The 11,697-nt window shown below is 36.8% G+C and overlaps 1 protein-coding gene across 1 annotated transcript; it reads left to right on the top strand.

Moving 5' to 3' along the window:
- Positions 1–58: 58 nt before the first annotated feature.
- pomp (proteasome maturation protein) lies at positions 59–8,497 on the top strand. Its single transcript, XM_028799409.2, has 6 exons — positions 59–187; positions 3,094–3,194; positions 4,358–4,418; positions 6,765–6,866; positions 7,295–7,388; positions 8,379–8,497. Exons 1-6 carry the CDS (start codon positions 185–187, stop codon positions 8,444–8,446), a joined length of 429 nt encoding a protein of 142 aa, XP_028655242.1. The 5' UTR covers positions 59–184; the 3' UTR covers positions 8,447–8,497.
- The last annotated feature ends 3,200 nt before the right edge of the window (positions 8,498–11,697 follow it).

Genomic DNA, 11,697 nt, shown 5'->3' on the forward strand with positions numbered 1-11,697 from the left:
TTGACTCTCTTCGACTGCGTTGCTATATTTGTGAGCGAGGTTGCGGAATTGCGTCATGTATGACGTACCTGGAAGCGGAAGTTGCTCTGGCTCGCTTAGAGGCGGCAGGAGAAGATAGCGGGTAAAGGATTCAGTCCACTACTACATACGTTTAGAAAACCACGCAGAACAGATATTAGGCACAATGGTAAGTTTAAATTAATTTGGAATACATCGTGTAAGTTTTTATTTAGAATTACGCCAGACATAGTGGACGTAGCTGCGTTTCTCCTTTAAAAATCTCAATCCGAAGTGCTGTAACTGCACGATTTGAAAGTCGGTATTGCTTTTGATTAGTCACTGTGAATTGGCCTAGTGCTCCTCTCACTTTCACTTTCGTATTAGATAAAGTCGGTGTTTTGTTTTGTACAACTTGGCAATAATAAAAAATGAAGCTCTAAAGCAAAGGGATTATGGCGATATTTAAAGACGTACTATAAGTAGAAATTGTCAGCCGCAGCTAAAGCAAAAAGACGAAGCAAATTGATTTGCCCTTTTATGTTCCGGTCGAACACAAATATTACCAAAATTAGATATGGGCCTAATGGAATAATCTGCCTTAATGAACGACACATGCAGTAGCGCTGTGATCGATCCATTTAGCGGAGAAGGTTGTAAATGTACTTTTTAAGTTTACATGCATTGTGAAGTATGTAATATATGCATTATTCATATAACAAGTATAGCCCAAAAAACAAATTAAATCAATTAATATAACTTAACTTAAAAGATAGTTGAATAAAAAAGTTATCCATTCAGTGTTTACCAAATGTTTGTTTTTTTTTTACATTTTTGTCCTAAAATTTCCTTTCCTTAACAGAAGATCCTAAACGCATTTAGCGATTTCCTTTGCGTATATATTATTATATTCAGTTGCATTGTGCTAAGGTAGCGTTTTACTTAGTTGAGTCATAAGAAGTTTTTTTTGTCAAATGTAATTTCTTTTAGCCATCACAGTGGTGAATGTATACATATTTTGACATTCTTTCAATACCTGTTGGTATCCTGGAATACATCAATCCACCCATTTTCAGGACCCTCTGAAACCCCTGGGCCAGGTGGAAGTCTATTTTTAAGGCGCTCTCATTCACGCAGGAGTAGTGCCACCAAAGCTTTGTGTGGGCAGGTGTTTGTACAGCACGACCATGGAATAGGGCATCGTGTAGACAGACAGACAGATGTGGGAAGCGTGCACTGATACAGCGCGTTGGGCACCCAGCATACAACGAACACCTTCGTGAAATGTTCTTCCTATGAGGTATTTACAGTACAGTGATTACTTTATAGGTAATTGACTTGTAATTAAGTGTTCCATACGTATTCTGTCCTGATAATCAAGTTAAATGCACATTAGGTGTCTACCTTGGGTGGGCTGCCAGATCACTGCAGGGCAGCCCCACCTGGCTAATTTAGAGTTGCCAGTTAGCCTTACTTTACACTTGTTCTGCATTTGGTGAAGCCATTTGGAAACGGGGAAATTGCAAACTCTCTACAGACAGTAGACAGGCTGGGATTCAAACTAACGACTGTGGAGGTAAGACGCCGTGCTGTGTGGCTAAGGTCAACAGATATATACTGGCAGTTCAAAGAGTGACCCCCTTCATTTGACACCCACTGCACGCCCAACCTACCTGGACAGGGGTCTCTCTTTTTGAACTGCCTTTCCCAAGGTTTCTTCCATTTTTCCCTACAAGTTTTTTTTTTTGGGAGTTTTTCCTTGTCTTCTTAGAGAGTCAAGGCTGGGGGCCTGTTAAAGCCCATTGCGGCACTTCTTGTGTGATTTTGGGCTATACAAAAATAAACTGTACTTAAATTTGATGTGTCAAAATCCATTCAATGCTCTGTACATCTTGTAAATGAAATATCTGATATGTTTCCTCCAAGTTACTGAGAACTTTAGCATTGTTTTTGCTCAGTTTATTTGTTCCTTTTTTCAAATGGAGTAAACGTCAACCTGAGTGATTGTGTGGACTGTGCTGGTCTGGCTTGTTTTGCAGGGTATACTCATGCTGTGTGCTTTTTGTAACCAAGACGCTGTCCAATGCGAAAATGGAAGCCTGCCATTCTAGGATTACTGAGACACGGTTTGGCTTCATTTCAGGTTGTCCGCATCCCATTTTTTTTCCTATTTTAAGTCTAATATGTATTGATTTCACCTGAGGTATGAAGTAACTACAAAATTAATGCACACAGGTTAAGCAGACATTTGCTGTATTTGCTTTTTTACTGTTGAGGTGGTTTTGTTGTGTAGCAAATTTAATATACATGTTACTGCGATATGATGAAAGTTTGACACTGGGTCAATAATTCTGACATCATATTTCAAAACCTTGAAAGAGATCTTCAGGAAAGTGGCAGTGCTACCAAATAGCCACCAGTAGACACCTAGAAGGTGAAAAGAATGGGGGGAAAAAACTGGTTACAAATTCACCATAACCATTAAAGTCATGTATGGACTGTGTCTGCTACAGCTTTTGCAAAATTACATTATGACAAAGAAATAAGCATTCATCTCTAATTTAAAAGCTGAGATTGATTGGGACTCTCCAGGAAAAGTGGTTTAGTGCTGGACTGAGGAGGCCATGGAAAACAGGAGTATTATTTTGATTGTGTAATTTGGGGCTTGTTTATGCTGGCGGCACATTACACAAATGACAGAGTTAATGACTACAGTTGCTAGATTTTTTCTCCTTGAGGATGTTAGCCAACACAACTGGATATTGCAAGGCACGAGAAATTCTACAACTCTTTAAAGACTTTCCAGGACAGCTCCCCATTTCTTGTGTGCTGCATGTTGACATCTGATAACATGCTATGGCAATTTCAGCTGCAGTCTCAACCCTTTCATTTTCACTTTTCAGTTCTGTTGTGTTGCAATATACAAGGGATATAAAAAGATGAGCCTGTCTTCTGTTTGTGCAGTTTATAAACACCAGCATTCTTCTTATTTTTTTATGCATCAAGTGAGCGCTCATTGATTGTTGGCTCTCGCACATACACAAGGCTGTGCCTACAACTTAAATCAGAATCATACAAATTTTCCTTTTGTTATAGAATACCAGAGGACTTCGATCTCAGCTTAAGGACAGCATCCCTATAGCAGATATTGCCCCCCAAGTTGGAGCTTATGGTGTTCATGATACTCTACGAAAGGGGTAAGTTAAACCTCACATAATAATTTAAAGATATTTTCACTTTATTAAGTGGGGGAAAATATTGTCTAATATTTGTGTACTTTATCTTGCCATAAAGCTGGTATCTGCACAAACTAATGTGTTAATTAAAGTAACATATTAATTATATTCTTGAATTTTATAATTCTCTATGTCAAGTGCCCAAAATTTAAACAACCTTGAGACTGATGTGGCATATCCTTAAACACAGTGGTTACTCTTTTAGTAGAAAAACCATAAAAGTGATGTAGATTGCAAAATGAAAAATTATGCTGCTACAAGTTTCAGTTACATGTATTATTTGGAAATCTTGTTTTTTTTGTTTCAGCAGTGGCCATTTTGCACTTGTTGAACTTTTTCTGTTTTTGTTGCAGAAGGGATTTTGTCAATGCAAAGAAAGGGCTTTGGCTTTCATAAATGTGCAGTCATTAAATAAATTAATCTCTGCTTTTGCATAGGTGCTTGCATTAAATAACTGACAAGGATATGTATGAAACATTATAACACACAATTTTACATCTGCCACTAGAGATAATGCAGTCACACGTTGTTATAAACAAACTAAAGATAACTAAAAATAACTTTGTCTACAAAGACTGCAAATAGACTAAGCATTTAGTGAGGCTGCACACAAATCCTAGGAATTGGCTTAAGATATTGTGTGAATTTGGCGTGTTCTCTGCTTGTCTGCATAGGGTTTCTGCTCTTATTCCATTTAGTCCCCCAACTCCTCTCAAAAGATTTCTCAGTGACTCAAAATTCAAGTGTGCACCTGCACTTGCTCACCCTGGGCTAATTCAGAGTCGTCACAGTCTGTGACCTGCATGTCTGTGGAATATGATCATTATCTGGAGTAAGAGGAGAAGAAACACACAAACAAGTGACTGGGCTGGGATTGGAGCCCAGTACTCTGATAATATGTGGTAGGGGTGAGAAGCATTCTGCCATTGACTATAATGCTACTGTTTTTGCCTTAACAAAGCACAAATTATCTGCATTTCAGAATGCCACATAAAATTATATATTTGTTTCCTGACACAACTCAGGCTGCTGCAAAGTTGTTGCAAAGTGCATCTACAAAGTAATGTTTAAAATATATAAAGTGTAGTTTGATTTCTAATTATTTTTTACCTGCTGTGCTGTAGATTTACCAGTGTGAAACATGAGCTTTTACCAAGTCATCCTTTGGAGCTTTCTGAAAAAAATGTAAGTATACAGAAGTTGCTAGTATAATTACATTACATCTCCGTTTAGTTAAGGTTCCAATTTTCCAATTTTCTCTGCTTCTGAATTTAAGTAATGTGGAACTGTTTCAGTTTTTAGGTGATTTTATTTTTTTTTCTTTTTGTAGTTTTTGTCGTTTGTATTTTTTTATAAGCAAGTTTTCCAGTCACTACAAAGACTGTATTTCATATGCATTATGCAGAGTAACTGTGGTCATGAAATATATACACTGGGTTCATTTTGAATATTTTTGCTGTCCATACTCCATACTTCCCATGTATAGCTTCAGAACACTGTGCACATATAAAATATAATTAAATATAACACAAACCGTCTTTAATCAAAACAAAAATGAGTATGCAGTCACAAATATGCCTTGTGGTATGGACTTAGGAATATAAATATACATTGAAAATTTGCAAAAATTATATTAATTGATGCATGTGCAGAATAGGTGAGTCATAAAGTTCTTCAGCACAGTTAAAATGGCTTGTATAACAAGATGATTTTAAAGTAACTAGGTACAGAATTCTACAAAGATCCAGTCACTTCACCAGGACAGTCTATGAGTGTGCCTAGTACCATTTATAGTTTAAAAAAAACAATAATAATCATCTTGGGCTCTTCATACGAGTTAGTGTGATGCCCCAATCTAAAACAGCATCCAGCAATTGCTTTATAAGTGTTTAAGTCAGTTTGGACAGGGCTGTAAAAGCCAAAACTAAATATTATGTATTTCATTATTTTATGTTATGTCAGATTGTGCACAAATTTAGAAATGCAAGGTTAGTGTGGTGATTCAAATGTGTGCCTACCTGTGGAATCCAACAAAGTGATCACACTGAACAAAAATAAAACAAATGCAGCTGTGAAGAAAATTTTGAGAATGGTTTGGAATGTTTTGTATTCCCATTTAAACTGCTCCTAAAAATTGTTCTTCATCTCCATCACAATATTACATCCGCCTAGTTACACAAATGGCACACACCAAAAGGGAAGGCTACAGAAACATCCCTGACGACAGAAATGCCAATTCACAGTCGGGCAGATTGTGTGCAGATGGAAGAAATGATCATTTCTGCTCTCCCTGTGTCTGGGGGCATTGCAACAGCATGTCAGACTGTTGTTATGGAGGTAAAAATGAGCCCTAGTGTGACAGCTGACACCAAAAAGAAGTGGGGTCCAGTGATATGGCAGTGACTCCAAACAGCACATGAAACAAAAAGGACAGTTTGCATTTTTAGAATGGCCAAGTCAGTCTTCACACCAATAGCAAAACAGTGAATAATTGGTCAAAAGATGTCCATATTTGTTTCAAGTTGTTGCAGGGGAGCCACTGGTTTCAAAATCAAACTGTTCACATGTGTTTTCTAATATCAGATTTGAGAATCTAAATGTTTAAATATAGATAGGATAGTATACAATTTTTTGTGTGCTATTTGTTTAATCCAAATGTCTTTATCAATTAATGTAACTTTGCATAAGAATGCAATTTAATAGCTATTCACGCAGAAATCCAGAAAATTCTAGAGTGTTCAGACATGTTATCTAGCAACTATTGGTTGTCTTCAAAGGCCACAGGGGCACCCGTGGAGCCAGGTTCATACCTCACGCACTACAGTACAAGCCAAATAGTTGTGGTAGAAAATAACCATGGAAAAATATTGTTCTGAAAAAAAAATTGCTGTTATCAAAGTTAACGTAGAAAATTGGATTTTAAGTTAGGTAATGGGATGGACACAAAGAGTACGGATGACAAATTGGAATAGAAATCAAGGGAAAGTTATGGGAGACTGCACCAGTAAAACCACATCTGTAATCCTGTGTGCAGTTGTGGTCACCACGCTACAAAGCAGCACTTGAGTCCATGTAGCTGAAAGGGAAACTTCAACAACTTTCAAAAATGACCTTGATGAGAAAATGGAACAGTTCAGCAGTAATGTAACCAAATGAGCTTAATGGACTAAATGGTCTCCTCTTGTTTGTCTGACATTTGTGTTATTTACCTGTCACCAAAACACTTTCTGTCCACTGTAATACACGGCAGTGCATTGGGCTCCTTTGCTGGACTTTGACTACTTGACTCAACAGAACTGTTGTGGAAAGGCCAGAGGAGGAGGAGATTTATCATCCAAAGAAGATAAGGAATGTAAAGTGAGCTTGTGAGGAAGACGGGGCAAACATTTCTGAAGGCAGATATGAAAGAATAGCTGTTAGCTGGAGGAAGCAGTTCCTGATACTAATATTATTCACTAAATAGATTGACAATGTTACATACTCTTTTTATTTTGGGTAAAATAGTTCATACATGCTTGCTTTTCTTTTCAGTTTCAGGCTAATCATGATAAAATGAACTTCTGTACCTTGAGAAATATTCAGGGATTACATGCTCCACTAAAACTTCAAATGGAATTCAGGGCAGCAAAACAGGTACGTCAAGCTTTTGTAAATAATCTGATTTAAGAACAATTGTGTCAAATACAGTAATACTATTAATTTTATATTACTATATTGTGTTCATATGGGAAATTTAAATGATGCTATATTTACGTTTGTTTTTTCTTTTCAAAGTAGCTGGTTTTATTTCCAATTCATTATGCATTTCTCATCTTGATTAATGCCATTCTTTTATTTAAATAAAAGTAATATTCTAAAAATGTAAGTACTTGCTAATAAATAAATAAGCACCTATCAGATATCAGAATCATATAATTGAAATGATTTAAATGTTATTGTAACAGTAGAGCCCACAGTAATGTGTTTTCCTATTCACGTACTTATTTACTGTAATAAGAAATACATTTAACATTGCTTATTAAACTGATGATGTGAACACTAGCGCGCTTATCTATTTGCAGATACAACGACTTCCATTTCTTCCAAGCTCAAATATCGCACTTGACACTCTCAGGGGAACAGATGAATGCATTGGCTTTGAGGACATTTTGAATGGTAAGACTGAAGACCTTCCATGTGTGTCTGTACAATTCTGTCATCCTATTGTTCTTGTCATGATGGTGGTCTCTCAGTGTCACTTGATGTTGGTGCTGCTACTGATTAATGAGTTCATTATTTAAAGGTAATTTCTCTTTATTTGCATGATAGTTTTTTTATTTTAATTATAAAAGAGATTGGTTTAGTAAAGAAAGGCAAGTTAATAACTCTTCAAGTTTAAAGTTGAATTTCTTGTACTCTGCTCTAAAGGAATGGGTCTATAACAGAGTGTCCAACTCAGGCTGCTGCGGTGGCTGCTGGTTTTCATTCTAACCATTTTCTTATAATTGGTGACCAGTTTTTACTGCTAATTGACCAATTTTGCCTTCATTTTAGTTAACTTTCTTAATAAGACTCAGCCCGCTAAGTTTCTTTCTTTGTCCTTTATTAGCAGTCAAACAATATTGAAATGCAAAACGTGCCAAAAACATTGTCACCATATAGTATTTGAAAAGAAATACCGGTGATGGTCTCAGTAATGTTGGTCTGCTCGGGTCCACAAAAAATGTGGATGGTGTTGTTTGTCACAATAAAATCAGCAGTTTTGGAAATTTGGTGTGGCAGAATGAGAACAGTAACAAGCCATGGAATAAAGAACTGGCCAGAGCAAAAAAATGGGTTGGCGTTTGAGACCCCCGACTTAGCTGGTCATCTGTTGGCTCACTTCACATCTCATTTCTGTTTGGCAGCCTTTTAAGTTAAAAAAAAAAAAAAAATCAGAGGACCAGGTTTTAAAAAAAACAAGGTTATTAAAATAAAAGGGAAAGTAAAGTCAGTTAGCAGCAGAAATTGGTCCCTGATTAAGAAGATGGTAGAAACGAAAGCCTGCAGCCCTCCTGGATAGGAGTTTGACACCCCACAAATAAAAAAAATAAGTATAATTAAAAATTATGAATGTATGACAGTTTATCAAATCTGAAATATGCAAACCTTATGATTTATTTTCAGATCCATCACAAACTGAGATTATGGGTGAACCGCACATGATGATGGAATACAAGCTTGGATTGATATAAAATCAGTGTTTTGGACCATCGGGAAATAGAATAAATTTGATATAAAAAGTCTGACATGCTTTGTTTGGCTGTTTTTCAGAGTCCTCCATTGTTAGTACATTTTATGTTTGTTGTTGTTTTGTACTGAACTGTAAAATTCTCTTGGGATGAATTGACAGTTTTACTCATTTGTACAGATAAAGGCCTGAAGAAGCTGAATGCAGTAAAGCCAGTGTATCGGCTCAGCTTCCGCTTGTGCAGGGCTGAACAGGCCATACGTAAAAATGCACCGTCCTTCCTTTGGCATCTGCTCTGTTACCTAAAACAATCAAGTTTTGCTGTGCATTTTGTGGTGAAATGGTACAAAAAGTTCTGTACATTAAAAATAAAAAGGGGGTTAAGCGTCCTTAGAGACAAGTATAATTTATTTTTATATAAACACTTGCTGTGTTTGCTTTTCAGATATTGTTTTTTCCCTTAAAATGTGACTGAACCATTCAAAAGCTTCTGGGCTGGCCATAGCAGTCCATTGCAGGGCACATTCAGGACTTCATTCTAGTCAGGTAGACTTTATTTGACGTGTCATTCTTTACAGAACTTATTAGAAGATGATTTTCAAAACACATTATTGTAATATCAAAGTACACGGCAGTGTTACCGTGTAATTTATGACTTGAGTGTGTGTGTGTGTGTGTGTGTGAACTGAGTTAAGTGACATATCACCAGCTACACTAATGTGCACCGTTCAGATGTAGTGGACCTCAAGTACAACAAAGACAAAGAGAAATGCGTCTTCCTCAGCAATGGCTTCTTTTCTGCCAGTCACGCACACAGGCCAGTGTTAAGATGACCCCTTGAGCTCATTTCCACCAGCCTCGGCTCCGTCATGGTGGTTGTGTTTTCTCTCCCGTCTCCTCGTTTATAAAGAGAATTTGGAGGGGAGACCATTTTTTTTTGGCAGAGTTTGAGTGGGATGACTTGGCTCCTGCTTTGAAATAATTGAACCAACGGTGGGACATCTAAACGCTGATTTGCATCCTTTTTCCAATGTAAGCACTTGCATTATTTCATCTACACCTTCTTTGCAGTGCTCTTCAGTCTTTCTTATAGCTGTTCTTCATGTTCACAGTCTGAGTGCTGATCCTTTAATTCAGGGTTTTTTTTAACCAGCAATGAGATCAGTTACTTTAATAATTCACTGCTTTTATCTGTGTAAACCTCCATAGCACAGAGACTCAATCTGAGACAAACCATAAATCTCCTTTCCCTCTTAAGAACAATGGCAGAGAAAAATAACTTTCAATGTCAGTGTTTTAAAATAAAAATATCAAAATTGTAGTGTAGAATTTGTGATTGGCTGATTCTTTAATTTTGCTGAAAGGCCTGAATACTTTCACAAGGCACAGTTTCTATAAATGCACATTTTTTTGGCTGCAGTTAAATTATGTGCCACCTCCTGGTGTCCGTCCCTAGGGTCCTAATCCAGCAAATTTGGCAGACCGCAGGACCTTGATAGAGGGACCAAGGTGGCCAGTGGCCAGCATGACAGTCGGAAGTAGAGGTGAAACTTGGGGGGACAAACTGCAATTTACATTGCAATAAATAGATAACGGTTCAAAAAGTGCACTTTCCAAAAATGTGAAAACAAGTAGTTGTTAAAATATGCTATGAAATAGACAATAAACATCTCCAAAAATAAAGTGAAAATTGCACACACCCAAATTTTCTTCCTTTCTGGGCACGCGAAGATTTTGCAGTTATTAACAAAACAGTCACAGCATTGTTTGTAAAGTGCTTATGTCACCATTGAGTCCTTGAGCAACATCCTGGATACGAGTCCCCTTTCCAGCCACTGTCCATGTGGGGTTTGCATGTTTTCCCCTCTGTATACGCAGATTTCCTCCAGATGGTCTCCAGTCTCCCCTTAAAGACATACAGGTTAGGCTAACTGGCCTCATGCCAACTGTGTGTGAGTGGGTGGGCCCTGTTCCTGTGGTAGCCCCCAGCCCCCTGAATCGGATTATGATGTTTCAGAATGTTATGTTACAAATAAGCTGATTTTTTTTATTCCTATATTTTTCATAAAGCTATAGTAAGTAAAATTATGCATATTTCCATTCAAGGCTTAGAGTATGCTATAACATACAATAATATTTATTTCAATGCAAAGGATAACCTATTTGTACAAAAACTGATCAACCAAAAATAATACAAAGGCAAATATACAGTATATGGTGTGCCATTCCAGATGTGAAATAAAATTCTTAAAATACACTGAATTTGCAAAAAAATCCTGATTTAATGTAACTTTTTTTAATGGAAGTACTTTTTAAAACAATAAAATGACATTGGAAATAATTCATTTTATCCCATATTTTTTTGGGAAGAATGTTTCTTCTGTTCTCCATTCATGCAGCAGAGTAGCCGGGAAGAGCTTTCAAGTAAATGGAGGATCACAAGAAATCCCACAACATTAACTGTCCATATTGTATCATGCAGTATGTTATTTTAAAAAACATAACCCAAGTACATAAATGTATTCCGCTTCAGTCACTGCACTGGAAGAACACTCGGCTTAATCTGTGATTAGCTATTTAGTGACCGTATATCTACTGTACTTCAACAGCAAGGCTGGCCAGTTTGTTGTAGATTTGTTACATGCACAGGCAATATTGTTGGTGTCAGCAAGGTTTAAAAAATAAGTCCTTCAACATCATGTAAGTATTAACAGGTTTGATCTGAGCCCAGTTAGCCTCATTTATTTCTTATTACATATTTGACATATTTTGCATCTGAGCTAATATTAAACTTTTTTTTAAAATTTTTGCCTAAAACAAGCAAAGAACAGAAGCAAACAGGTATTTCCTGCCAATTTCCTCTGACTTGATTCAATTTTGTACAGTATGGCAATATTTTTCAACACTAAATGTTATTAATACAATATGGACAAGCATCAGATTTTTTTTTTTTTTTTACAATTGAAGGTTATGCCTTTTGCTATGTTTTTGTTTTTGAAACACAACACGTATTGGTTCTAAAATGATGTACGTCTTGCACTGAACTTTTTCACACACTCGGTCTTTCCTGTAATTCAGCCATTAGCTGTGTTTTTCCATCCGTCTCACTAAAGCTCAGAGGGTCACTAAGCTTGCTGTTATAACAGAATTCCAGCGAAACCGTCTTTCGTCCATAAGCAACACTGAACGACCTCCGATCCTCTCAGCTTTTTTTTTTTTTCTCCCCATCCACATAAATGTCAAGCTTTTATAAGC

This window comes from Erpetoichthys calabaricus, chromosome 4 (assembly GCF_900747795.2).
Source record: "Erpetoichthys calabaricus chromosome 4, fErpCal1.3, whole genome shotgun sequence".
NCBI classification, from domain to species: domain Eukaryota; kingdom Metazoa; phylum Chordata; class Cladistia; order Polypteriformes; family Polypteridae; genus Erpetoichthys; species Erpetoichthys calabaricus.

What these genes read in the sequence shown, in the direction of transcription:
- pomp (XM_028799409.2), top strand. An exon ending in CATGATACTCTACGAAAGGG is followed by an intron (nt 3,195 to 4,357) that starts GTAAGTTAAACC and finishes GCTGTGCTGTAG; the next exon opens with ATTTACCAGTGTGAAACATG. An exon ending in AATTCAGGGCAGCAAAACAG is followed by an intron (nt 6,867 to 7,294) that starts GTACGTCAAGCT and finishes ATCTATTTGCAG; the next exon opens with ATACAACGACTTCCATTTCT.